The sequence below is a fragment of the Temnothorax americanus genome, unplaced genomic scaffold (genome assembly GCF_048541705.1).
Source record: "Temnothorax americanus isolate GAGA-0224 unplaced genomic scaffold, ASM4854170v1 Scaffold9, whole genome shotgun sequence".
In the NCBI taxonomy this organism is placed as follows: domain Eukaryota; kingdom Metazoa; phylum Arthropoda; class Insecta; order Hymenoptera; family Formicidae; genus Temnothorax; species Temnothorax americanus.
The window spans coordinates 3,570,705-3,596,956 of NW_027509812.1; the positions used below are offsets into that span (position 1 = coordinate 3,570,705).

General features: G+C 37.2%; 8 protein-coding genes across 23 annotated transcripts; 5 read left to right on the forward strand and 3 right to left on the reverse strand.

The window, feature by feature from the left end:
• Nucleotides 1-256: 256 nt before the first annotated feature.
• On the forward strand, nt 257-3,067 carry Pick1 (protein interacting with PRKCA 1). Of its 6 annotated transcripts, XM_077424767.1 has the most exons (7): nt 257-420; nt 546-613; nt 702-930; nt 1,050-1,109; nt 1,581-1,899; nt 1,974-2,169; nt 2,244-3,067. In XM_077424767.1, the coding sequence occupies exons 3-7, from the start codon at nt 734-736 to the stop codon at nt 2,939-2,941; spliced, it is 1,470 nt and encodes a 489-aa protein (XP_077280893.1). In that variant the 5' UTR covers nt 257-420; nt 546-613; nt 702-733; the 3' UTR covers nt 2,942-3,067. The 6 variants fall into 6 exon arrangements, with proteins under 6 accessions (XP_077280893.1, XP_077280898.1, XP_077280895.1 ...); XM_077424772.1 differs by having other exon boundaries at nt 546-930; nt 1,055-1,109; XM_077424769.1 differs by lacking the exon at nt 1,050-1,109.
• A 291-nt stretch (nt 3,068-3,358) lies between these two features.
• Nucleotides 3,359-4,893, forward strand: Rpl12 (ribosomal protein L12). Its single transcript, XM_077424838.1, has 4 exons — nt 3,359-3,519; nt 3,617-3,690; nt 4,095-4,487; nt 4,853-4,893. Exons 1-3 carry the CDS (start codon nt 3,483-3,485, stop codon nt 4,479-4,481), a joined length of 498 nt encoding a protein of 165 aa, XP_077280964.1. The 5' UTR covers nt 3,359-3,482; the 3' UTR covers nt 4,482-4,487; nt 4,853-4,893.
• Nucleotides 4,888-6,786, reverse strand: Der-1 (derlin 1). The gene is made up of 2 exons (XM_077424837.1): nt 6,156-6,786; nt 4,888-6,006 (listed from the first exon to the last, which is right to left on the reverse strand). Exons 1-2 carry the CDS (start codon nt 6,589-6,591, stop codon nt 5,684-5,686), a joined length of 759 nt encoding a protein of 252 aa, XP_077280963.1. The 5' UTR covers nt 6,592-6,786; the 3' UTR covers nt 4,888-5,683.
• Nucleotides 6,787-6,983: 197 nt separating this feature from the next.
• On the reverse strand, nt 6,984-9,522 carry L(1)g0320 (signal sequence receptor subunit 1 l(1)G0320). Its single transcript, XM_077424836.1, has 5 exons — nt 9,281-9,522; nt 8,630-8,803; nt 8,290-8,549; nt 7,821-8,088; nt 6,984-7,631 (listed from the first exon to the last, which is right to left on the reverse strand). The coding sequence occupies exons 1-5, from the start codon at nt 9,405-9,407 to the stop codon at nt 7,564-7,566; spliced, it is 897 nt and encodes a 298-aa protein (XP_077280962.1). The 5' UTR covers nt 9,408-9,522; the 3' UTR covers nt 6,984-7,563.
• Nucleotides 9,523-10,951: 1,429 nt separating this feature from the next.
• Sys1 (Sys1 golgi trafficking protein) lies at nt 10,952-12,558 on the forward strand. 3 transcript variants are annotated; one of them, XM_077424790.1, is made up of 2 exons: nt 10,952-11,109; nt 11,296-12,558. In XM_077424790.1, the coding sequence occupies exon 2, from the start codon at nt 11,393-11,395 to the stop codon at nt 11,873-11,875; it is 483 nt and encodes a 160-aa protein (XP_077280916.1). In that variant the 5' UTR covers nt 10,952-11,109; nt 11,296-11,392; the 3' UTR covers nt 11,876-12,558. The 3 variants fall into 3 exon arrangements, with proteins under 3 accessions (XP_077280916.1, XP_077280918.1, XP_077280917.1); XM_077424792.1 differs by having other exon boundaries at nt 11,369-12,558; XM_077424791.1 differs by having other exon boundaries at nt 11,033-11,183.
• Nucleotides 11,898-16,912, forward strand: LOC143907799 (ceramide phosphoethanolamine synthase-like). Of its 9 annotated transcripts, none has more exons than XM_077424784.1 (4): nt 13,215-13,315; nt 13,474-14,747; nt 14,823-14,996; nt 15,282-16,912. In XM_077424784.1, exons 3-4 carry the CDS (start codon nt 14,923-14,925, stop codon nt 16,246-16,248), a joined length of 1,041 nt encoding a protein of 346 aa, XP_077280910.1. In that variant the 5' UTR covers nt 13,215-13,315; nt 13,474-14,747; nt 14,823-14,922; the 3' UTR covers nt 16,249-16,912. The 9 variants fall into 9 exon arrangements, with proteins under 9 accessions (XP_077280904.1, XP_077280910.1, XP_077280911.1 ...); XM_077424785.1 differs by having other exon boundaries at nt 13,474-14,722; XM_077424778.1 differs by adding an exon at nt 11,898-11,936 and having other exon boundaries at nt 13,214-13,315; nt 13,474-16,912.
• Nd-13a (NADH dehydrogenase (ubiquinone) 13 kDa A subunit) lies at nt 12,315-13,263 on the reverse strand. The gene is made up of 3 exons (XM_077424793.1): nt 13,011-13,263; nt 12,595-12,771; nt 12,315-12,493 (listed from the first exon to the last, which is right to left on the reverse strand). The coding sequence occupies exons 1-3, from the start codon at nt 13,149-13,151 to the stop codon at nt 12,428-12,430; spliced, it is 384 nt and encodes a 127-aa protein (XP_077280919.1). The 5' UTR covers nt 13,152-13,263; the 3' UTR covers nt 12,315-12,427.
• Nucleotides 16,913-17,400: 488 nt separating the features above from the next.
• Su(dx) (Suppressor of deltex) lies at nt 17,401-25,959 on the forward strand. Its single transcript, XM_077424757.1, has 12 exons — nt 17,401-17,793; nt 18,464-18,610; nt 19,301-19,729; nt 19,888-21,280; nt 21,361-21,592; nt 21,739-22,046; nt 22,136-22,378; nt 22,489-22,648; nt 22,731-23,005; nt 23,127-23,352; nt 23,436-23,532; nt 23,762-25,959. The coding sequence occupies exons 2-12, from the start codon at nt 18,553-18,555 to the stop codon at nt 23,932-23,934; spliced, it is 3,594 nt and encodes a 1,197-aa protein (XP_077280883.1). The 5' UTR covers nt 17,401-17,793; nt 18,464-18,552; the 3' UTR covers nt 23,935-25,959.
• Nucleotides 25,960-26,252: the final 293 nt, after the last annotated feature.

Consider the following 26,252-nt stretch of genomic DNA (forward strand, 5'->3'; position numbering starts at 1 on the left):
TTCGGTAACCGGATATCGCGTAACATAGCCGGCAAAATCGAGACGCATGCGCGACAAACGCCACGTGGCTCACGTGACACGTGACACACAACCAGTGCTGACACTGCTGACAGCAGAAAGGTGATCAACCAATCAAAAAAATCCTGTGTTGAATCGACCAATTGAATTCCCTCTTTGTGCTGCCCTCGCTTGTCCTACTTTTACTCCAGTACGCGAGACTCGCGAGTACGCTAAAAAAAGAACGAACTTATTTGATCAATTTGATGAGACACCTGACACCTCTGTATAAAAAACGTAATCAATATCGTGTTTTATCAGTTATTAAATTATTTATTAGCTTTGGTTTTTAATTAAATGTGAAAACGTGCGAGAAGCGTATCGACGTATCCCGGATCCATTATTGACACGATAACTCACAACGTAATAATTTTTGCGGACGACGTTCTATTCCTGTCGTATATTTTGCGTTTATTTTATATGGAATAAATTAATAGAAATTGCGAAAGAAACGCTATAGATGTAAATAACGATCGCTCACATTACAGATATTAACAAGCATGACTGGCCTGGGTATGGACTTTGAGGACGATTTCTTCTTCGAGGAGGATAAAATGTTGGTTATGTAGAAGATCGTGGATCTTGACGATTGTTTATCATTAGTCAAAATTTTGTCGCACTATATTCGTTGTGCTGTATTACAGTCCTATTGCGTTTTCTATCGGTCGTAAAATGCATGCCTGAATGCCGAACGGTGCGGTGGGAAAAGTTTGAGGGAAGGTCTAGCGATTCGGCTATTCCAACCACGTTCGCAAATACTAGCATGCTTGAAAGTTTGAACGAATCAACTTTGGACGAAGATTCTGTCGCTCTGACCACCGTACCATCGGCCAGCATGGAAATGCACCAGCTGACTATGATGGAAGATCGCATGTACGCACTATTCTTGTGTTTATATTGACTTTTGACATTTCTTTTTGCTTCATATATATCTCTCTTTCTGCGCCAAGTTTCAATTTCTTCCTTTTACACTGTTGCTTATCGGGACCTAGAACAGATATAGAATTGGTTACGCAAGATCGATATATACAGCGGCGACTCAACGACCACTTGTAAGTTTTGTCATGAAACATCTCTCTTTGAAAGATATTTATATTGTTAAATTAAATGTTGCCGGAAACTCATGGAATGTATTGCAACTGATAAAACTTATAATGACTATTATGATTTTTCTAATTTAAAAGCACTCTTGTGAAAATTTGACGTTACACACAGCATAAAAGATTGTTAAATATTTTCACAACTTTAGATAATGTTAACAAATTTTTAATGATTTTGGACATGATATAATGTATATTTCTAATAAATGTCTTTATACATATATATAGATTTGTAATTATCTTTTTTTTATTAGAAATATATATCGATAGATATTGTATATTCTATTTGAATTTTATAAAAACCAGAGCATTTTTTAAAAATCGTATATTTAATAACTTTTTTGTAAAAGCTTTAACACGCTGTATGTTTATATTTACTTAAAGATTACGGTATATCACACATATTTTTTTATTAAATTTCAGGGGTATGACAATCACATCTGGGAACATCGTAATACAGAAGGATACTAGTAATCTAATCGGTATAAGCATCGGCGGCGGTGCACCACTTTGCCCGTGTCTCTACATCGTGCAAATTTTCGACAACACCCCAGTTGCTTCAGACGGTACTCTTCAAGCGGGCGACGAGCTTGTTGCGGTGAACGGAGCATCGGTAAAGGGTAAAACTAAAGTGGAGGTTGCAAAAATGATACAATCCTGCGAGTCACAAGTCAGCGTTAATTACAACAAGTTACATGCCGATCCAAAACAAGGCCGTACGCTCGACATTGCTCTCAAAAAGGTGCGTACATTGGATTACGTTGTAGCACAACTCTGGACAAATTGTATAATAACTGCAAATTTCTGGATTTGCAGGTAAAGCATAGGCTGGTCGAAGGAATGGGTAGCGCTACAGCTGACGCACTTGGACTATCGCGAGCCATCCTTTGTAACGACGCCCTTGTCCAAAGATTGATGATGTTGAAACGCACGGAAAATTTCTATAGAGGCCTCGTGACGCATGCTAAAGCTACGTTACATGCTTTCTTCGATCTGACACAAATTTATAAAGGTACAAAAGTTTCAAACAAGTATCGTCAAAAGTTGCATAGAATTATTTATTCGCACAACTGTGTTTCTTTTTAGTATTCGGAGATGCTTTTGCCGCCATAGGAGCGCGAGAACCGCAGCCACGCGCCAGTGAAGCCTTCAGACAATTTGGAGAGCAGCATAGGCAAATGGAAAAGTTTGGAGTGATAATGCTAAAGACCCTGAAACCAATACTGAGTGACTTGGGAACATATCTTAACAAGGCTATACCAGATACACGGTTGACCATTAGCAAGTACGCCGATGCAAAATTTGAATATCTGTCCTACTGTTTGAAGGTGAAGGAATTGGATGACGAGGAGCAGAGCTGTGCCGCTCTGCAAGAGCCTCTTTATCGCGTGGAAACGGGCAATTATGAATATCGTCTGGTACTGAGGTGTCGACAGGAAGCTCGCGCGAGGTTCGCGAAGCTTCGCTCAGACGTGCTGGTAAAGCTTGAGTTGCTGGACAATAAGCACGTTCAGGACGTCGTATGGCAGCTGCACAAGTTTGCAGCAGGTCTAGCCAAGTATTATGCCAATACGCGGGATCTATTGTCGACGGTAACGTTATTCCCGGTTGAAGTCGACTTGTCACATTCCGCATTTCAGTACAAATCTACCGGGCCGCAAACTTTAACGGATTCAAGCGAGGACATTGAAGAGTACGAATCGGAAGAAAAGTTGCGGAATATAAACGAAGAACTTCTCATTGACACGTCAAACTTCCCACCGGACTCGACCGATAATACATAGCAATACTTATTGAATTTCTAAAAAATTTCGAGATGAATAAGGTCTTTTACAATCTATGCGCGTATATAAGATTTAAGATTTAATTATGCTTTGTAATTTAATCTTTGCTTTCAATGTAAAACTCTGTGATTATAGAATTAAAAAATAAGATAAAATAAGATGCAATATATATATATATATATTATGTATACTATTAATGTATATATTTACGAAAATAAAATTATTACCAAAGAAAGAAAAACAGAAAAGATAATGTAAGAAGTTCAGCTAAAAAGAACAAACCTGACCATCCATTGTGTTTTGAATATTTGAATGCAGAAGAAGGCTCATCGCCTATATGTATATTGGCAACACTGCCGAGACTTTTTTCCGGTAACCGGTTTCCGTTCCGTTCCTGCCGGTTATTTCTCAGCAATCTAGCCAGCACTGCCAGCAGCCAGCAGCCTTTCCGTTGTAGAACTCGTGGGTTAGAGACGCGGTTTTCTCGTGATCACATTTCATCTGCGTTTTCTTCTAAGAATCCGTAACAAAAACTACCAAAATGCCTCCCAAATTCGATCCAAATGAAATAAAGAAAGGTAATTTATTAATATTTTTTATGTAGCACACATAGGTTAAAAGCTTTTATAATTTTTATAACCTAGAAGAAGATGTTAAATTACTTGTGTTTTTCAGTATTTTTGCGATGCGTTGGTGGTGAGGTAGGAGCTACTTCATCTCTTGCCCCTAAAATAGGTCCTCTTGGTTTGGTAAGTCTGGAAAGAATTTATTTGTGCGAAAACTTGCTTCTATTTGTCACGCATGTTTATAGTCGAGAAGAAACATTTAAAAATCAATTATTTTTAAGTAGGAATTATATGTATATTCTAAAATAGATAATTCTATTGTAAATTTATCTTCAAATTTACAAATGGATAAAAAATTATAAATTATATTTTTCACGAACCTTGAATAGAATTCATTAGGATTAAAGTTTGCAATTCCAATATGATTTTATAAGATTTTATTGAAGGAAAAAAAAAGAATATTTTAAAAATGACCATTTTCTATATAAATATAGAAAATATATTGATTTTAAATTGACTTAAAAGGTATAGTTAACCATATGCAATAAAGAGGCATCGATGACTGATAAATAATATTCATATTTCAGTCTCCGAAAAAAGTCGGCGATGACATTGCCAAGGCCACCAGTGACTGGAAAGGTTTGAAAATCACAGTCCAGCTGACTATTCAGAACAGACAAGCCACGATCACAGTCGTGCCGTCGGCTGCTTCTTTGATAATCAAAGCTCTCAAAGAGCCGCCCAGGGACCGCAAAAGGCAAAAGAATATCAAGCACAGTGGTAATCTGTCATTCGACGATATCGTTTCCATTGCCCGTGCTATGAGATCGAGATCAATGTCGCGAACACTCGGCGGTACTATCAAGGAAATTTTGGGCACGTGTCAGTCAGTGGGATGCACCGTAGAAGGCAGATCCCCTCACGATCTTATAGACGACATCAACGCTGGAGAATTGGAAGTTCCGGAGGAATAATTGTTGGTAGGTTTAGGGCTCTTGGTTCATGCTTTTCATTTTTGACAAAATATTTTAACGATGTGTATATATATATGTGTGTGTGTATATTTAATCGTTATATAATTATGCGATTTATTATTAATATAATCTTGAAGTTATTCATCTTTCAACTTAAACAATCAAAATGATGAGTATTGACTTTGAGCTCTCGGTAGGGGTTGGCATCCCATCCACCTGTCTAACACTGGCTACGTCAAACGATGTGTCGAGTGCTAGCAGGCATTTAGCCATTGAGGAGACAACCTCAATAAAAAAATCATGTATAGTAATTTTTCGGCAATATAGAAACGCGTGTATCACTAAGTATCTCGTATTTTATGTTTTTACAGATTTTGTAAGGTGCAGAAAATAAAAAATACCTTAAAACGGAGTTGAACATACGTTGTAATTTCCTTATGTTACATTTCCTTAACTACACATGTATATTACTTTATCCATTTGTATTTGTTTAAGTACACGTAACAAGATGAATTACATCAGTAGTTATTAAATTGAGCATGATCGAAGTTCTGCTTCAAAACATTTCACGAATTTACGGATAACTGTTCATAAATTTACATGAAAATGTTAGAAAGTTGATTGTTTTCATAATTTTTTATTTTGGATTTTCTGTAATATAATAAGATTGATATATGCAAATTTTATACATTTGCACACTTAAAAACACTCCATAGAATTATATTATTAAATGTAAAAATCTGTAGAAAACAATATTTACCAATTTCCTGATACGTCATTAGAAGAACGTACTTCATTACGTGCAATTAATAATCAGTTGTTAAATTGAAGATTATAATAATTCCTACAAAAAATATTCGTGAACTAATAATAATGTATTTACAAGTACTAAATATTACGTAAAATATTTTTGCTATTTTTCACAATGATATAATTTTTGTGTGAAAAATATAGAATTTCTTTTCAGTTTTATATATTTATAAAATCCATATTTTATTTATTTTATTAAATTGCATCGAAATGCAAATATTAAACTCACGTTCCAATTATCAGAATTGCACAAAAGTCAACAAACAGATATTTGGAAGAATCGGTAACGCAGAAGTAAGGACTCGTATATCGGTCGGCAGACGGCGAAACAGATATAATGAAATAAGAAATTTCTTATCGAGTTCACAAGTCTTTCTCTTTTAAATTTTCAACTATTGACCCAGTACACGACCTCTTCCCCAGTTGTGTCCCCCAAATATATTCCTTCCTTGAGCATTCTGCTCTCCCGCCGGTCTTGGCGCAGGTATATTCCCAAACGATCGAATCCCACTTCTTTGAGGTGGGAAGAAACTTTCAAGTATCTTAGGAGTTTTAAGCAATTCCGGACCACCGAGCTCCTGAGGATACTTAAATTTCAAGAAGACGTACAGGTGTCCTACCAGAATCCCGTAAAACTCCATCGTCCCGCCACCGGAGATAATCAAGTTAAATCCAAACAGGACCCACGGCAGGTACATGGCTTTGAATTGCGTACCTGACGACAGAGTTTTCCATGTCAGCCAATACTTATAATACCGTTATATCGTTACAACGTAATAACACTATCTATTATTTATAAATGAAATATGACGAGAGAGAGAGAGAGAGAGAGAGAGAGAGAGAGAGAAAAGGAGCGAGGCATACCGAACCAGAAATTTACAATGGCATCCTTGTTTAGCTGACACCACACGTACAACACGCTGAGCACCATGGGGTCCATGAGCAGGGGGAAGTGGCCGAGGTATCCGATGAAGACGCAGCATATCCAATTGAACATGAGCAGGAAGCCGTAATCCGCGGGCTTCCCGTCATATTCCCCGCGCTCCAGTCTCAACGAGTAATTGTACAAGAAGTAGCAGTTGATCAGGAAATGAAAGCCGGTGCCCTGGCTGAGGGGATAATACAAGACGCACGTAACCGCCCGCCAGACCTCGAAGTTATTCAGATATCGGTCGGACAGGATCAGCGTGTGCGGGCTCAGAATTCCGAATCTGCCGAGTAACGTCAGAAGCGCGGTGCCCAATAACCAATATCTCGTAAACGTCGGCAAGGATCTGAACCAGTCTCTCACATCCGACATTTTACGCGGTCGTCTCTGCGATGCCGTTTCAATTAATCACAGCCAAGTCTCGCTGGGTCTCGCGCGGAGTAACGACGACGTGCGTGGATACGACGTCCGCGACAGGTGTTTTTTGTTTTCAGGTTACGTGTACGCACGGCATACGGCACGACTACCGATAATGCTGATGCTGATTACGGCGTTCAGGGTGCGCTCGGGGAGACGCTACACTCGCTTAGCGCTACCAGGCTGTTCGCGGTAGCGTTAACAAATGGATAGGTGTATAGGTTATATTGCGCGCGCCCACACATGCAAATAGAGAAAAATGGATTTCGATTCTAGCCGGTGTTCTCTAGACGAGATCTCTTACATATTTTTTAAATGAGAACAAATTTTTTTAAATCGAGACAGTCTTCGTAAAAAACTTTTTTATTGAATTTCTACATACCAATATACAATATAATTGTAGAACGATCAAATTTCATCTGTACGCACACATGCATTCATGTTATCCGTGGTGATAATGCAAATTACGTAAAAAAAAAAAAAAATTTACAATTAATCTCAGAAAAAAATGTGTACACAACTCGTCATTCTAATGTAAGTACCATATAGCTACGTGTGGGTTTTGTGCAAAAACAAGATCATTGGGTATCGCTGTACCATTCTCTCTGTTGATTTTGAACGTACGTGTATCAAGTTCAACTTATTCTGTAATATTACGGAATATAACCGTATGGCTTTCCCCATAATAGCATCTCGTTAAAAACCCATTGAGGAACTCCACGTTCTGTATTACTTATCAAAATTGATTACTTATCAAAACTGGATATTTCTCGTTCATACAATCTGTTTCATAATTAAGAAATTATGGAAGAGACTAAAAGAACTCGGAATCACCTCTCCAAAAATTATTGCAGTTATCTCGCGCAATACAGATTTTCCCCCGCGTTACTTTTAAATAACATACATACATAAATATTAATATATAGTTCAATCGTCAGCTGATCTTTTTGTTTTCCTTTGCCTTGGGCTTTGCTTTGGAGTTCTAGGAGATTTATCTGTGAACAAAACATGATTCGTAATAAACTTTGATGTTACAACGCTCTTTACAGAGAGTGGGTATTTTCTATTTTTCTGACACAATGATACAAATTAATCAAGAAATTTGTAATATCAGCTGTTTATACTATTCATTCGATTGGAAAGAAAAATAGCCAAACAGATTTCTGATCTTTCCGATTACTTACTGATTCTGTTGAGAGTTTCTTTTGGCAACCAATCGTAATCTACATTGTTAGGGTTAGATGTACCCATTTCTACTGGTGCTTTACGAGTGGTAGAAGAACGCGATCTGCGTCCCAGAGATGACAATAATTGTTGACCTCCTACAAGAGTTAATATAACACATGCCGCGAGGAATACATAAAGGAAAACAGTTTCTCCATCAAGACCATCGTCTATCTCTATAATTTGTATGGTTTCATTGAAGACCGCTTCATTGTAGGAAATTCCATTCTGCAAAAAATAATACGTCAATACGCGAAAAGTAATATATTCTGAAACATACAGAGTTAAAAAAAGAGAGACGTGCATTAAAATAATGGATTTTGCCAAAAGCCGAGATTTTCGGATCAGTTTTAATAACGTAACTCTACTGAACGCTTTTTTAAAACTCCGTGTGCAATATCATATCCCACTATATAATATCATACGTACCGCATCTTTATAATTCAAGTTAACGTTCAAGCCAAACGGTCTTCCAGCAAAACTTTCGGATGGTATGAAGGAATAAGCTAAGGTAGCTTCGTGCTTGGGCTTCACAATCTTGTTAAACGTAAACGTGGAGAAATTTTGAATGTAAAAATTAAAGTCCATCGCATAGCGGAAAGAAGCGTCCAGCGACTCCAAGACAAAATCGTTTTCACCCTTGTTGGTGAAGCCCACGAGAAATTCTACTATGTTTCCAGCTGGCAATTCTGTCAAATTCACAATAAATTTTAGTATTACGGAAAAAAAACATCGTACATTTTAATCTCAAAGTGGAAAAATTCAATACCAAGAGTAGACAACGTATTGTGAATAGGTTTTGTGAAAAGTATCGTTGTATCGGCATCAACTGAGGCATTACTAGTATCTTCCTCCGTTTCTTCCTCAGTTATTATACTTCCTTCTTCACCTTCCACGTCAACAATATCGTCGATATTCTCATCTTCTTGAGCTTGGACATATCCTACAAGTATAAATGTAAACGTAAAAGGATCTATAAAATTTTAATATATTTAATATTATCTTTAAGCAATTTTTTTTATAAGTAAAAACAAATTGATATATTTTTAATACGAAAAGTCAATATTTAAAATGTACCTTATAAAAATACTCAATTCTCATTGGTATACGGTAAAAATATACAAATTTACATATTAAACCTGAATCAAAGTGCGAACTTTTGCACAATATTAAGTACTTCGTTCACGATAACGGTGTTTCAACACCCTAAACATACGCATATAAGAATCGGCATAAAAATGAAAAATAGAAAATTTGCAAAACATCGGGAAATGCCATTTGATCGCGTAAATCGTCCGTACTGAATAATTACGGGGCGAGAAAGAATTGCAAGCTCAAATCAGACGTTGTTTCATGCTTCGTGATCTTTCGCGCGTATCTCGCACGATATGTCACGCGAATAAATTGTAAATCGTATTACCTCCGTTCGCCGCGAGTGCGATCGTCGAGACGACCGCGAATAGAAAAATGTTAAAGTTTCTCATTTTATTCCGCTGCTCGGCCGGCACCCTTCTGTTAAGAACACTGACCAATTTCGAGATCAACATCCACTCACGACGACACAACTGGTCCTACAGTGCTCCGACATAACCGTGCAAACTTATTGTTACCACGCACCGCCACCGCCGCGTGCTACGTGGAAGTTCGGCACGGTAGTCGTCAATTCGTCAACGTGGAACGTGAACGGTATACCGCGCGGCGGCCGCGGCGTACGAGTCGAAATTACTAGTTCGGTCGTTCGGTGCCTGTGGGTGCCATTACATGGAGCGCGGAAACGCGGAAACGCGGAAGCGCGGAACAGAATAGTAACTAGATTCCGCGTTTCCGCGAGTTGAGTCCCGCACGTTTGAACGGAAAAGCGGAATCCGCTATTATCGTGTATGTACATGTATGGCTGTGTTTCGATATTCACTGCCAGTACTTAACGCAGCCTATGTATGTACCCTGGCTTGCATATAAGATATACTTCATAATGGGTGCGTTCAGCCGATACTTTGCTGGCCTAGCAATCGTGAGCAGTCGCTCGTTTTCGCTCGTTTCCTCTCCTTTTAATCCATTGGGTCAAAGGAGAGGAAACGAGCGAAAACGAGCGACTGCTCACGATTGCTAGGCTAGCGGAGTATCGGCTGAACGCACCCAATAACCATCAACATGATGTTTGGATCTATAATATTATACTGCCACTTTTATTAAATAATAAAGTAATCGAAGAGTATGTGTAAAAGCTTTTTTTTCAATGTGATTAAACAGCTCCGAAATTTGATGGAGTATACTGTATCCGCGTTGACAACGGATTTTGACGCGTTCGTTCCGCGAGTTTGTTTCTCCTTATATTACATGGAGCACAATTTGCGCGGAAAAGCGGAACAGTATAGTGACAAATAGACATTTGTATTCATTTCTTAAAATTGTGTTCACTTAATTCATTGCAATTTTTATTAATATGCTTATCTTTTCAGCTTATCTATTGAATACAAGCATTTTAATCAATAAATACCGTTAAAAATTAATATTTTATAATTCTCCGTTCCGCTTTTCCGCTCAAAATATGCTCCATGTAATATTAAGGCATTCAAAACAGACGGAACGGATCGACGGAAATCTAGTAAATTTTGTCTTCCGCGCTTCCGCGTTTCCGCGTTTCCGCGCTCCATGTAATGGCACCCTGTCGCCTACGTTGTTTTCCCGAACGTCGAAATATCACTAGTTCGCTGAAATTATGATAACAATTTTGTAAAAAAGATTCAAAAATTTTAATTAAATTTAACAAGGGAATACAAGATTATTTAAGGTAATTCTTCAGTTTAGCTACAGCAGCACAAAAAACGATGAACTTAGGTTCATTCGACGCGTTTTTGCACGAAACGAAAGAATCTGGCAGAAAAAAGTGTCGCTCTGCCCCGCGACGCGAGATATAATTATTTTACAAGATTCAACAAGGGAATACAAAATCCGACTATGAATACCGTCCCAAGGAATCCTTTCTCAAAAGGAAGCGGAATCGGACAGCGAACCAATCGCGGGATCGTTCTATAGAACCCTTTGCAGTCGGAATACATTTTTGTGACGGGATCGAAATGGGATGTTTCGATTGGTTCAACTCGGACGACGCGACGCGTGACGCGCTCAGTGGAAACTCGGCCTAATTCTATTTATACGCGTCTTCCTTTCGTCTGTTATCGTACCAAATGTATCTGGAAAAATTAATCAGATTGGATTGTACCTGTGTTTTGACTTTCGAGTCACAATGTGAGTATTATACTTGTACGGTAATATTCTAGCCTCAACATACCTGTCCACCAATATCTTAAATTATATATTTTGTACGTATACATATACATATATATGATTAGATATCGTTATGTTTTAACATTTAAATTTCACATTTCTTTCATTCTATTTCAACGATACACGTAGTTGGTTCGTTATTTACAGATACTGGATTCAGAAGTCTAGAATGATGAAAGTTTGCTTCTATCTATTTAGAAAACTTTTATTTCTCGAATAGGTACCATTCCTAGAGTGCAAGAAAATGAATAATCTCTCTGGGCAATTTCGCAAGACGACATGGGATCCCATTCTCATAATTTCCCAGATAATCGCCGTACAGACCGTTATGTATCTTTGCCTTGGATTCTGGATTTGGATCGTCGCATCGATATTGGGCTGGACAAAATCGTTGGATTATGCGTTTCAATATAAAGAGATACACGTTCGTGATTTTGGTGGGCAGCTAGTTATCGTTATGTTTGTCCTAAATGCCTTCGTAGGCGCTCTTGCGTTATGGTGGCTAGTGCAAAGAACAAAATTATGCATGGACTTTGCGTGCACGGCCCATTGGATTCATCTGATCTGTTGCTGGGCGTACAACGGAACTTATCCAACGTCTTTTAGCTGGTGGTGTTTAAATCTCGTGTCGTTGAGTATAACGTGTGTCTGCGGAGAATTCCTTTGTATGAGAACAGAACTGCAAGCTATACCTTTAAGTATGAACAGTCAAAAGACAGCCTTGTGAGATGCGAATGCGGATGAAGTATGCGAGTTGAAGAAAGATGAATCTTGAATAAATCTTTTCGGTAAATATATTCTCGTCATTAGTGTGAAAATTTCTATTGCAATGAAAATTAAATTTGTTAAAACTATCATTTAAATCTTGAAATGTGTTTAAAAGGTGTTTCTCGTACATAAATTCGATCTTGTGAAGATTAATACGCATCTAAACCTCATTATTCGCATTTATAAAAGAGTATCTTTCACCGACTTCATTGGAGTATCGATAAATTTATCAAGTGCTAAACGTTCAAATACTTGTATTTTTGAATTTGGTATATACGTAGATTCAATATATAAATTTATAAATGTTGAACAATATTTTTTAAAAAGAATTTAGTAGACAAATCTTAATCTCGACACCCAACTTGTGTATTAATCATCAAATATTTATTCAAATATAATTGAGTTGCGTTAGGTACCGGTTTTATTTTACATATTTACTGCAGCGAACGTCACGTTCTAAAGTACACTTATAAATTAACAATTAATATAACTACTCGTGTACGGCGTTCGTCTAACGATGGTCCTGCTTATAGAAGCGCAGACCACAGTAGCCACAGATATGATTGCCTGGTCTATCCTGCAAAGGAAAGAATAAAATAAGTTTACCTTTCTTAGAAATAAAATTTGTTTTATTACAACTTAGCACGCTACTCGTTTTAATATTGACACAAATCTTACCAGATTTATATAAACTTTAGGATGTCCAAGGGGACCTCCGCCACCGTCGCAAGCTACGATTCTATCTTTCTCGGGCGACGGCGGTACTTCATCTATCAATTTAATCGCCCAATTTTTGTTAACTTCCTTCGACCTGTCCAGAAATCTTACCAGTCGATAATCGTCTTTCTCGAATACCTGATGAAGTGTGATGAGAAACGATTATTAAAGAGAAACAGTATATCAAAGAAGTCGTGAAGGACGATACTAGAAAATGAGTTAACGGTTCATTTGGTAATCGATAAATAAATCAAATATACACTTTCATTAATATGTATCGCTAGATCTGTGTGAATTTCGTTATTTGAACGAGTAGAATGATTTCCAATATTTTATATAAGGAACGTTTTGACGAACGAACGAGGGATATATCTCACCTGACCAGTATGAGTAACCTGAGTATCTCCTTCGTCCGCGGTTGCGTACGCGCGTTGCGCTATCGCGTCTATCGCGGATACATTTCCTCTGTACAATTTATTAAAAGACGCACATAAACCGTTGAGTTTTTTCGTTGCCATGTTCGATATCTATTATTAATTATCAGCGATAATATTCAGTAACCCATTGAAATCTTTTAAAGGGTGGACGGGAGAGCGTCGATGATATTTTGCCCGATTGATCTTGGAGACCTCGCGTGGTGGAAGCCCGAGACTCCGGATGCAGGTCTGTCAACGCCGAGAAAGTAAATATCTAACTTAATTAAGGACATTGTTGTTTAGTGTTATTTTTGATCTCTCAATATTCAAATAGCATTTTTAAAAGTTCACATTCAACCTTGGTATTTATGTCGCACACTTTTACGAGTTTTTTTTTTACTCATACCATTGTTATTTCTTACAGTTGTCTCGTCGCACCGTGAGCTCAGCAATTTATATTTTAGGCTTTGGAAAGAATACGCAGCTGCATCGACTTGATCCCGACCTTTTTGGAAAATTTGTTTACGCTGATAATTAAATAAGATATCGTCTCAAGTTTTGAAATTTTTGCGAAGAAAGGAGAAAAAGAAAGGAGAAATAAGAGAGAAAGTTAAGGCCAACAAGAGAAAATTCCACATTTAACAATTAATTAATTTTGTTTTTGAAAACACAGAGAGAGGAACTTTTATTAAATTTTACAAAAGCTTGCTAAAATTATATGCGATCTCTCGAATAAATGTTTCATATATTACGCCGTAGACTTTTTAAGTTCTTTTTAATTGTTAAATTACATTAAAAAATATTTGTTGAAATTAAATATATATAATATAGATTTGAAAAATTGCACGGGTATTCATTTTAGACAAGAGATATACTTCATCCACAAGTATTATATTTAAAATACAAAAGACAATAGAGAATTACTTAAAATGCGACACACCAATTGATCCTCGCAATGTCTATATAGTTTATAAAATAATTTACGTTCTAGTTTATACAATAATTTACATTTGTTGTTTATCTATCGGAAAATCTGTCGAATATTTGAAGATATTGTTCAATTTAGCGTAACTTTGATTTATCTTTTTTTAGAAACTTTTTAGAAACTCAAATATTGTTACGTAAACGTTTCTTGCGCTCTTCAGCATGTCTTGGAGAATCCCGCGGCAAGTGATGTGACCAATAAGCATTAGATATATCTTACTTGCAAACCAAGTCACGTTCGTCTAGCGAAGTTATAAAACACGTATTACAACGAAGAGCGCGTCAGTTCATATGTACCATTTATTAAACGTACTTCTAATACGATGCTAATGCGCATTTACTAGTAGTTTGAATCAAAGAGTTCGACATTGTAACATATTATAGATAGATATTAGATTCGTATAATCGTGTGTCGTCTTAATTCAATAAACACTCGAGTTTACGGAACATTTAAGTTCTTCTCTCCGTATATACTGCAATTCTTGTGCGATAACGACACATTAGAACATTATCTATTCCCGTCTAATCTATCTCTGTACTTGCAGCGAAAATGCGTGTTCGACCTGGATGACGCATTGACTTTAACATCGTATAGTTTTTATCGCGTGATAAAAGTAGTTATCGATGCGTCGATAGTGCACACAGTTATCACGATAAATGCAGAAGTCTGAATGCTTTCTTGTCTCGAGGTGGGAACTTGAAGAATTAATATTGGTATATATATATATATATATTTACACATGTTTTTACATACATATACGTGTATTGTGGATTTGAATATATCTAAAGAAGAAAACGAACGAGAGGATTATCGAGAAAAATATCAACGGCAATTGATCAATGAAAGGACTGGCGCGCACTTTTAAAAAACTTTGTCTCACACACACACATGCGCATACATGTGCGTACGCTGGCACGCACACATATGGAGTTGGAGCCGAAACGTGCCGATAATTTTAAACGGTAAAAATAATATTCTACTATAACAAGATATATTGGCTTATTATTGGATCGTCTTGATAAAGTAAGAAAGATAACGATAATAAGCCATTGATTAAATTAAAAATAACTATATACGATTGAATTAAATTAATGAAAGAAAGTATAAGATTAAGGGAGAGAAATTAAATAGCGAGATTCTGGATTTCCGAAGATGTTTTTGCCGACGTTCGTCAACAAAACATATTTGGCGGTTCTGCTACTGTTATCGCTATACTTCATCGGGATGGATCTGCTACTCTATTTCAGAGCGCAGAATTATGACATCCGCCCACGTGCGAACCGCACACAGACATTGCCGTATCGCTCGCCCATCCTCTGCGATCTGAATCCAATTTGCACGGTGACGGTGAAGGCCATGATGCTGGACCACCCTAATCATTACATCTTAAGTCCCCTGGCCTCCCTGGTGGATCATCTGCTGGGTATCAGTCGCTCTTGGACCTGGTTGACGCCGAATGCCATCAGCGTCTCCCACGTGATAATAGCCATAATCGGCGCCCGATGCATCGCGCGGAGTTCTCTCTTCAGCAGGCAAGTGGGCGTCGCGTTGTTCCAAGTCAGGGCCTGGATGGACGATCTGGACGGGCACGTGGCGAGAACGAGACTCAATGTCAAAGGCGAGAAGTCCGACGTCGGCTCCATCGGCTTTTTCGTGGATGGCATTTGCGACGGTCTCGGTTGCATCGCTCTCATAGTCGCGTTATTCGTCTTTCTGAGGCGCAACGCCAACGATCGCGCCAATTACGAGCGACCCGTGCGAGCGCCGTTGCTACCGTCGCTGCCCCACAGTGCCGTCGCCTCCAACTCGTACCGGAAATCGCCCCTGTATAACGTGCTGATAGTGAGCTTGCATTTCTCCTTAACAAGCATCGCTTGGAACCGATACGTATCCGTGTATCAGGATCTCCTGGAGATCGACGATAAAAACATTTCTCCGATCGACCGGGAAGATTTCTACGATAGACAGACCGTTGTCTTCAGAAGTTCCGCCTTTTGGGCCATCACCCTCGCCTGGAAGATGTTCAACTTTCACGCGACGATGGATTACATACTCCTGGCGATATTTCTGCCCGGAAATCTGCGATGTCGCATCCAGGAGTACGTCAGGCTTACATGGTGGCAGATACCCGCCATTCTGTCGGTGCTCACATTCGTCAGCGAGCTTCATTATATTAACGCGTACGCTTATGTGAAAATATTAACGATAAATTAGAACGATTAATTAGGGTTTTTTATTTTCTTCGGTATAGATTTGTCATCTATGATAATTTATTGTTGTCGTTACCGCGACGCGACATTTCATGTTCTTGTTTTTTTTTTTATTGTAATTTCAACGACAATTGCTCAAAATCTTATCCCTAACTTGTCTTGAATCCTTGTTTTTCAAATGATAATTAATATAATTATATGATTGAGAGCTGTGTGTATTACATACAAGTTTTTTCTGTAACTTTAAAAATCTAATTTAAATATTAATTTAATAACATGATTGATTTAATAATAACAATTTACGTTATATATTAAGTTAGTCATAACTGTTATGATAACGATCAGCTCTGTGCCTATACAATAATGATATATTTTTTGCGTGAATTTATGCATATTTTTCGCTTTGCAAATCATGCGCTGTTACTGTCAATCTTAAAATGCAGTTTGAAGTTGAAGCTAGAATAATATATTATCACATAATTTATTTCGAATTGAAATCGAGGAAGTGCAATAAAGTAGTTTCTATGAGACCGCCTGATTAATTTTTGCTCCAACTTCGATCTAGCTTATATTAAAAATAATTTGTAAAGGAAGTGCTGGATGTGTGTGTGTGTGTGTGTGTGTGTGTGTTTAGTATGCTTTATAAATGGATAAATATACATTTTTCGCACATGAAACGGTCTCCGTATCTATTGACAGATGTATTTGTATCCAAGCGCCATTTCTTTTAGTGACCTTAAGAGAAACAAATAAGTTGGCAGCATCGGCAATTTTCAATTTGCCAATCTCTGGCCAACTTCACATCTCTCCCCAGTCAGTCCTCAGTCCAGCTCCACTTTATATTAGAAAGAGAAGACAATACTGTGTGTGGTCAAGGTTTCTTTTCTCTTTCCAACGCGCAGTCTGTCAGCCGTAACGATTGACGCAGATAAGGACAGAAGTCAGTAAAGTCGAGGACGAGTGACCGGAGTGACTATTTTTATCTCTCTTTACCTCGAGAGAACCTTGAATGCTCGGTCTCTGTCGGCGCGAGTACAACCTGCTGAGCGCGGCCGTGCATCGCCGAACTTCTCTCTCTCTCTCTCTCTCTCTCTCTCTCTCTCTCTCTCTCTCTCTTTCTCTCTTTCTCTCACATGACTGAAATGCGTGCATTATATGGTGCGGTGTCGTACGGGTGAAAATAGCTCGCGTACATATGTACGTGCATATACATTTCGCACGAGGACCCATCGAACCGGATCGGAGTCATCGGAGTATCGGACGGACGGCAGCGATTTTCAATCATGAGGGCCGTCGTCCGCGGTCGCGCCGGTCGCAGTCGCGCTCTCGCGTGATACGAGAAAAGTGCTCCGCTCTCCGCGTTTGACGTACGAGAAGATGGTGACTGACCGATAGCGCGAGGCCTTTGATGATAACGCAAATCCCGAATATTTCCACTTGCTGCCGCGGCCGCGCAGCAAGATAAGAGATCCGCAATCGTGCGAGGAATGGGCGGCGGGTCGTCGTCGAGGGTATCGTGAGCGTCGCTCCGAGGGGCACCGATTATACGGTTTGTATTCGCCGTGATATATATTGCTCGTTGCTCGTTGCAATTATTTGTTTCTCGCCTCGCCTCGATCGCGAATATCGCGACGCCGTGTGACAGCAGCACTCTGCGGCACCTCGACGAGCCGTGAGTCGCGAGCGAGATCCATGAGATCGTGCGTGTACAACGATGACGACGGATCTCCGCGACGACGGTATACCCTTTGTAACGTACGTCGCGCTCGCGAACAGAATATTTTCAGCCGAAGGGAATTGGCCGTAGGCCGTTAGGTAAAGTCGCCGTCACGCATAGATCGCGGCAAAAAATGTCAAGATTTTGCTCCGCGAGCTTTTCAAAGTATTTCCTCGTTTTTATATTTGCTCGTATATTTGCTGGATTCGTCGAGACAAGATCGGACTGGATTGAACGCGTTATATAATTATACTGCTGATTATATCGTTCTACAAAGTAACATAGATATAGCTTTACATTATGTATATTTTTTTTTTCAAATGACATTTTCTCTGCTACCGGTATAAGTGAGATATGTGCGCCGATCGTCACCAATTTTGACAGCGAATTTTGTCATATAAGTGTAGTACGTCTTACACAAGCGATATACGTATTATAAATAATCCCAAGAAGAGTTAACCTATAAAGTTGTATCTCCAGAATCCACTTGTGCACATTGCAGATATCGCAAGAGAGAGAGAGAGAGAGAGTGATTCAGTGAGAAAATTATGACCTCTTCAAAGTAATTTGAATCGCAATAATATTCTTACAATGTCTCATTGCGAGGAAGATGCGGCGTCCCCTGGTTTTCACCAATTAACCATCACAAGTAAGTCTTTTAGTCTTGCAGACGCGATAGGACATTCTCAAAATGTATGTTGTTAACGTTTGTTTATTGCAAATGTTTTGTTGCATTAAAAGGAATGTAATTGCACTAAAGATGAATGTCTAAAAGAATTTCATAGTGAAAACAGAAGCAGAAGGAAAAAGAAGAAATTTATGATATTATACTTATATATGTGAACGGACTATTATTATTTTTTGTCTTGCAAATTCTGTTCTTATCATACGTGATCTCTGATCAGACGTTTTCTTATCTCAATTGTGTCTTTAGAGGAATTGATATCAATTATCAGTTTGTTAGCTGTTACATATGCTGTGATATTTATTTCATAGAAATAACGCGAGGATTGGATGAAGTAACCGATAATAGTCAACTTTCTTTTATTATATATAAAGGTTTTGTTCTATAACGTCTAATTCTTGTTGTACAATTGTATCTATTGAAAAGAATATATATAAAATAAATGTGACAATTATTCATTTTTATTTACATTGTTATAACAAATGCAATTTATCTTTTATTAAATATATATATATATATATTTATATATATATATATATATATATTCAATGTTTTATATTTAAAAAATAATTTAAAAAATTTTGTTTTATGTTATAAATAGATACCAGGGTTGCACGATTGTTTTATCTACGTTAATAATTATATTTATTCTAGTTGAAGGAGCGATACTGAGGAGTTCAACCTTTTTGAAGCCTAATCCATACATAGAGTTCTCAGTTGATGATAAAAGTCCTCGTAAAACTGAAGTGTCAAAGTCCACATATCAGCCAAAATGGAACGAGGAATTTACTATACTCGTTACACCATATTCACAATTGCATTTTCGATTACTTGACCATAGTACATTTCGCAAAGATACGTTGATAGGAGAAAAACGGATAAACCTGTTCCAAGTGTTATCGCATTATAATGGGAAACTAGAAAATTTAGAATTGACGTTTGATTTAATGAGCGAGAGCAAGCACGATTCTCAACTGTGTAAAGTCGGCGAATTGATTACGGTATTCGATGGACTTAGAATTGACACCACCAACGAGATACCGGTGAATGTTAATGAACCATCTTGCCAAATACAATCTGATGGTAAGAAAAATATAGTTGATACACAAAAAATGTTGGAAATTATATTAATATCTATAAAGGAAGTTTGTTTAAAAGAGAGATATTAAATACTGCTACTGTATATCGCGACACTCTTTTTTTTTCTTCTATTTTTTTTTAATAAAATTGTATCATTTTAGGTGCCGCAAACGATACGCTTAATAACCGAAGTATTCTCAATGGTGGAGTCCGTGCACGAATGAGATTACATAGTTCGGAGAATCTTGCACCGTCTATATATCGTGGTTTGACAAATATTCACCTTAGTCCCAGTTACAATGGTGGAAACAGTCAAGCAAACAGTAACAAAAATGTTGGACTTTCTACTACGATCCCAAGTGCGGATGGTACATCGAGTAGCAACGTTGGTAATAGCCCCAGCGGTAGCAGCCTTTCCACGAGTATCTTGGTGAACGGCCACGCGATTCCAATGGCCGATAAATCTATGATGTCGCCAGGAAACCGGCATGCCACGGACGTACGAACTTTCGCGGGTAGATCGACCGTTAAAGAGCAACCGTCGGCGTCGGCTAATTCATCGGAGGGCCGAGTGTACGCATGGAGCAATTACAGCAACGTGGATCAATCCGCGATAGTCAAATCGGATTCGCGTGGCCCGCTGCGATCGGAACAGTCTCCTTCAACAATACCCGGGCAACAGATTTGCGCGGATGTCCGTGGGATTCCTCGGCAAGATCAATCTATGCTTTCTAACATGGACGGTTCCAGTGCTTCTCAAACAGATGCGAGTGCATCGTCACTCGTGGACGCATGTGGCGGTGCTGGTGCCCTACGGATAGAACAACCGATCGTCGCGGCTCATCCAGATGGCCGTGTAATGACACGTTCGGAACAATCGACGAATGTTCTTTTGACAGATGATCCGCGTGATTTGCGCGGAGTGAGACAATCGGATCAGTCTGCGACCATTCGACGAACGAGTATGTCAAATGAGGATCAACGCGCGATCAGACAACAGTCGGAACAACCCACGAATATTCGTGTGACCGAGGATCTGGCGCGGGGAATGAGGCAACCCGAGCAGTCCATGAGTGTTCGTGCGGGTGAGGATTTGCGCGCGATAAGACAGTCGGAGCAATCTACGAATGTTCGCCCCCAAGAAGATTTGCGAGCTCCACGTGCGGAGCAATCGATGAATGCGGCGCCGCTTGTGGATCTACGTGTGGGACGCGAAACCGCATCGCGTAGTCAACAAAACGCGAGTGCCCCACTGTCGGATAGTCGTGCTGTAGTTTTTCGATCGGAACAATCGGCAGTGATCCCTCTCACTGATGGACGAACAATTCCTATTGTGGAACATATGTCTCCTATTGCGCTACCAGATTCTCGTTCCAGTATATCGCGAATTCCGCAGACCGCACCTTCGTTGTCAAATCAATCCGTCGCTGCAGCCGTACCTGGGCAATCTGTGACGCAACCAGGATCCTCTGTAGTGCTCGCTGAAGATATCAGTCATTCCGAAGAACCGCTACCGCCCGGTTGGGAAATGAGATACGACTTATATGGGAGAAGGTAATACATATGTCGACTAAATGTCGTAACAATTTATGAAATTTTTATCTCTGTCTTATATCTCTCCTTCATGCTATTAGATACTATGTCGATCACAATACTCGAAGCACATCTTGGGAGAGACCACAGCCTTTGCCTCCTGGATGGGAAGTTCGTCGAGATCCAAGAGGTAGAATTTATTACGTTGATCATAATACGAGAAGCACCACGTGGCAAAGGCCAAATACGGAACGATTGCAACATTTCCAACATTGGCAAGGTGAAAGACAATATGTCGTTCAACAAGGCAATCAAAGATTTCTTTATCCTCAGGTAATCAGACCGATTGATCTATAAAGAGATGAATAAAATAATAAATGTGATTTTTTACTGTTTAAATTATTTTAATATAAGAAAACTAAAGTAGATTCTGTAAAATTTATACTAATTTCATTATATATATCATATTATTGCCATAGGCTCACGGTAGTCAAGCTTCTGCCGGCCCATCGACGTCTATGGTTGATGACGACGACGCTCTGGGACCATTACCGGCTGGTTGGGAAAAACGGAAACAACCAGAAGGAAGAGTTTATTATGTAAATCATAAGAACCGTACTACGCAATGGGAGGATCCTCGAACGCAAGGTCAAGAAACTGGAATGGACGAACCACCATTGCCGGACGGCTGGGAAATACGATTGACAGAAGATGGAGTTCGATATTTTGTGGATCACAATACTCGAACAACAACATTTCAGGATCCGAGACCTGGTGCGCCCAAAGGGTTAGTGTCAAATATATTACGTCAAGCTACGCGCGCCTGGTGCAAAATAAAACATATAATAACTGTAATATCTTGTTTTTCTTGTGCAGCCCGAAAGGCGTATATCGCGTTCCGAGAGCATACGAAAGATCATTCCGATGGAAACTGTCTCAATTCCGATTCTTGTGCCAGACTAATGCGCTGCCTAATCATATTAAGATTAGCGTTAGTCGGCAGACATTGTTTGAAGATTCTTATCATCAAATAATGAACGCGGAAGCTTTTGCACTAAGACGGCGATTATATATAATATTTAAAGGAGAGGAAGGTCTGGATTATGGAGGTGTATCTAGGTATGATATACAAATATATAATAAATTTATTGATTGCATCTATATATATATATATATATATATAGCGTTCCTTGTCTGTCGTGAAAAAATTAAACACTTCTAATTTTCAGAGAATGGTTTTTCTTATTAAGCCATGAAGTTTTAAATCCGATGTATTGCCTATTTGAGTATGCCAATAAAAGCAATTACAGTTTACAAATAAATCCAGCATCGTACGTCAATCCTGACCATTTGCAGTATTTCAAATTTATAGGAAGATTTATTGCAATGGTATGTTTCTATTTTACAAATGAGAATTTCTGTTTCCTTTTTTTTTGTACTATATTATATGAAAAAACTCTTGTTCTTTCAGGCTCTTTATCATGGCCGATTTATATATAGTGGATTTACGATGCCCTTTTATAAGCGCATGTTGAATAAAAAATTAGTAATGAAGGATATAGAATCCATCGATCCGGAATTCTACAAATCCCTTGTGTGGATAAAAGAAAATAACATCGATGAATGTGGCCTAGAATTATATTATAGCGTGGATTTTGAGATTCTTGGTCAAGTGATACATCACGAGTTGAAGGAAGGTGGTGATAAAGTTAGAGTAGGTGAAGACAATAAGGAAGAATACATCAGGTATATCTTTTCGTAATAGAGATGATGGTAATTTAGAAAATTATAAAAAGAAAGAAAATTACATGTGTGCGCATGCACGCATTTGCCAAGAGACAAGTTTTCACTCGTGATTATTCAACAGGTTGATGACAGAGTGGAGGATGACAAGGGGTATAGAGGAACAAACAAAAGCATTTTTAGAAGGCTTTAATTCAGTCGTGCCACTTGAGTGGCTCAAATATTTCGATGAACGTGAACTGGAGCTCATGCTTTGTGGTATGCAGGAGATAGACGTTGAAGACTGGCAGCGCAATACTATTTATAGACATTACACTCGTAACAGTAAACAGATCCTCTGGTTTTGGCAGGTACGATTCTTAACGTCATTACGTCAAACTTGATTGCAATTATGTCCAATGTCACGTTCAAATATGCGCTGTTTGTGTTTTAGTTTGTGACGAGAACAGACAGTGAAAAAAGAGCTAGATTGTTGCAGTTTGTAACTGGTACTTGTCGTGTACCGGTTGGTGGATTTGCCGAACTGATGGGTAAGTTACAAAGAAACAAGATTATTTTTTCCATTGAAAATGATAATAGGCTGTCTATCCTATTTTATAGATATGGATTCGATAAGAAAATTGGTAAAGAGATTATTAATTGAAAAATAAACTGATTAATATTATTGTTTATTAATTTAAGAATTGATAATTAAGAAAGTTTGATGTTTTTTAATAATAATATGGATTTTGTGCTATATTATATTACGTTGTATTACAGGGAGCAATGGGCCGCAAAGATTTTGTATAGAGAAATTCGGAAAAGACACCTGGCTACCAAGATCACATACCTGTTTCAATAGACTAGATTTGCCACCTTACAAAAGCTACGACCAATTAGTAGAGAAACTCAACTACGCAATTGAAGAAACGGAAGGTTTTGGCCAAGAATAATTGCAAACATATTAATTAATGATCAATGTGGTAGGTACACTACATTTCTGCACGATTAGTGGATGACAAAAACAAAATTTAACGTAGTGTCAGAAACAGATATAAACGATTCTATGCTACATTCGAAATCTGTTTGAGGCAGCTATAATTAACATTGTAAAAGTTGCAAATAATTGAAAATGTGTATAGATATATTGTTCAAAAAATTTGTATGAAATGTCGTAAATTATATGCAAATAATGTAATAATCTATACCACTATTATAATTTATTCCAACATATTTCATATTTTATCGACATTTTTAACTTAATCATAGACATTGAATAGAAATAAGAGATTGCAAGTTACTAAGATATAAAATTTATAATAAAATTAACAATAATATATATACACATTAAGAAATTAGGTGAAAATGTACAATTTAATGTTTCTTTGTAGCATACATACATACATATATATATATATATATATATATATATATATATATATATATCAATTAAAAAAATTATTTTATCTAGAAATTAGTTTTTGTCTTTATTAAAAGGAGGCATTTGTACCATTTAATGTTGCAGTCCAATTTAACATGATTTACCTACTTATATTGTTACAATTTGTACAAGTCAATTCTCTGTACGAAGAAAATAGAAATTTATATTATGTAATACTTTCTACTATATATTTTAATATTTGAACGCCTAAATACAGAATTTAAAAATTTGTCTTCATAATATATAGTGTACATATGAAATTTATAAATATGCTCAGACACATACACATACATATACAGAGAGAAAGAAAAGAAAGAGTTCCAAAATTTTTTGCGCATAAAAATGTACAGCAAAGATTCTTGAAAAATTAAATAATAAAAGTTTTTTAATTTTATCGATTTGTTCTGTCATTTATTCATTCTTTAATTAGACCGCAAAAACTACTGCTCGAAATAAAAAAAACGACAAATACTTTTATTATTTAATTTTTTTAAGAACTCTCTATTACTGTTTTGATTCGCGAATTTTGGAACACGTTATATATATAATATTTTATAAGCGACTCTAACAATTTTATGTTCTATCCTAGAAAGATTAGAACAAAAGTGGCTATAGTTATTTCTTTATATATAACATAGCGAATATTAATAATTATACTGATTTAGATGTACATTATGAATATTTGCTATATACAAACGGCCAATTTTATTGTGGAAAGAAATTTCCGGATATTTTTATTGTTGGATGTGTATTCCTCACGTGTATTTTGTATTGTCGTTTATTTTGAGACTTATCGATACATTGCATATTACCTCACAAATACAATATGAAATTATCTAAAAATATTATAGTAAATATTTTTCGCTGTATTTTTTTTTATAATAATGAAATATTTTGGAAATCCTGCGATTGTAATCGGAAAATTGTGCATTTGTTTATAACTAATATTTTATGTATATACATAACATTTATGCGGTACAATCACAATCATTTGTGTGTTACTGCACATTGATTCATAACGTATTGAATATTATTTAATTATCCATAAGAGATACCTGGATTTATTGAGGTTGATCAGCGTGTAACATTTATTTAAGTGTCGAGGTAATAAGTAATAAAAATACATGCTGCATAAAATGTTGAATACGTTGCTATGACAGCAATATATTAATATTTTTGATAGAGCATGTTTTTTTTATGTTCTTGTAATATATAAAATATATCTATTCATATAAATATATTTATAGGTAATATGGATTCAGTGCTTTATCGTATGCACGCATCTTTTATTGTTTTTCTCACATTCTGATATTCTGGCTGTTTTTAACAAAAAAGAGAGATACAATATAATTGGATCTCCCTCGATCTCTCATTAGATAAAATTTGAAGAAAATAATGCAATTTAGAAATCGTATGCACGCGCGGTATGATAAAAATTGTATGTATAAATCGAATTTGTTGTTGCCTGTACAAAGAATTAATTAATATTCTTATGATAATTAATATTTTTCTATTTAATATTATACTTCGCGCGCGTGTTCAAAAAGGAATCTTGTCTCAAAACATTTATATTAAAAATCAACATTTTAAAATAAATGCAAATGCGATACATAGTACTATGATTAATATCAGACATTTGAGATTCACATAATACAAGCCACTTATTTCTATTTTATATTTCCAAGTGAGACGATTCGGTTGTGTAAATTTGAAAATATTTTTTGCATAAATTATGAATTTTATTAACACATGTATGTATATATTAAATGTGTACAGAATATTCCATCAAATAAAGAAAACTTAACGGTTAAAAATTAAAGAAGTGCTTCT

Coding starts and splice junctions, on each gene's coding strand:
- Rpl12 (XM_077424838.1), top strand. CDS start 3,483: ATGCCTCCCAAATTCGATCCAAATGAAATAAAGAAAG. Junction 3,520..3,616: donor TCCAAATGAAATAAAGAAAG/GTAATTTATTAA, acceptor TGTGTTTTTCAG/TATTTTTGCGATGCGTTGGT. Junction 3,691..4,094: donor AAATAGGTCCTCTTGGTTTG/GTAAGTCTGGAA, acceptor TTCATATTTCAG/TCTCCGAAAAAAGTCGGCGA.
- LOC143907799 (XM_077424778.1), top strand. CDS start 15,187: ATGTTTTTGCCGACGTTCGTCAACAAAACATATTTGGCGGTTCTGCTA.
- Pick1 (XM_077424767.1), top strand. CDS start 734: ATGCCTGAATGCCGAACGGTGCGGTGGGAAAAGTTTGAGGGAAGGTCT. Junction 931..1,049: donor ACTATGATGGAAGATCGCAT/GTACGCACTATT, acceptor ATCGGGACCTAG/AACAGATATAGAATTGGTTA. Junction 2,170..2,243: donor TCTGACACAAATTTATAAAG/GTACAAAAGTTT, acceptor GTTTCTTTTTAG/TATTCGGAGATGCTTTTGCC.
- Nd-13a (XM_077424793.1), bottom strand. CDS start 13,151: ATGGCAACGAAAAAACTCAACGGTTTATGTGCGTCTTTTAATAAATTG. Junction 12,772..13,010: donor AGGTTACTCATACTGGTCAG/GTGAGATATATC, acceptor ACACTTCATCAG/GTATTCGAGAAAGACGATTA. Junction 12,494..12,594: donor CTAAAGTTTATATAAATCTG/GTAAGATTTGTG, acceptor TTTCCTTTGCAG/GATAGACCAGGCAATCATAT.
- Sys1 (XM_077424790.1), top strand. CDS start 11,393: ATGAATAATCTCTCTGGGCAATTTCGCAAGACGACATGGGATCCCATT.
- Der-1 (XM_077424837.1), bottom strand. CDS start 6,591: ATGTCGGATGTGAGAGACTGGTTCAGATCCTTGCCGACGTTTACGAGA. Junction 6,007..6,155: donor CATTGTAAATTTCTGGTTCG/GTATGCCTCGCT, acceptor CTCTGTCGTCAG/GTACGCAATTCAAAGCCATG.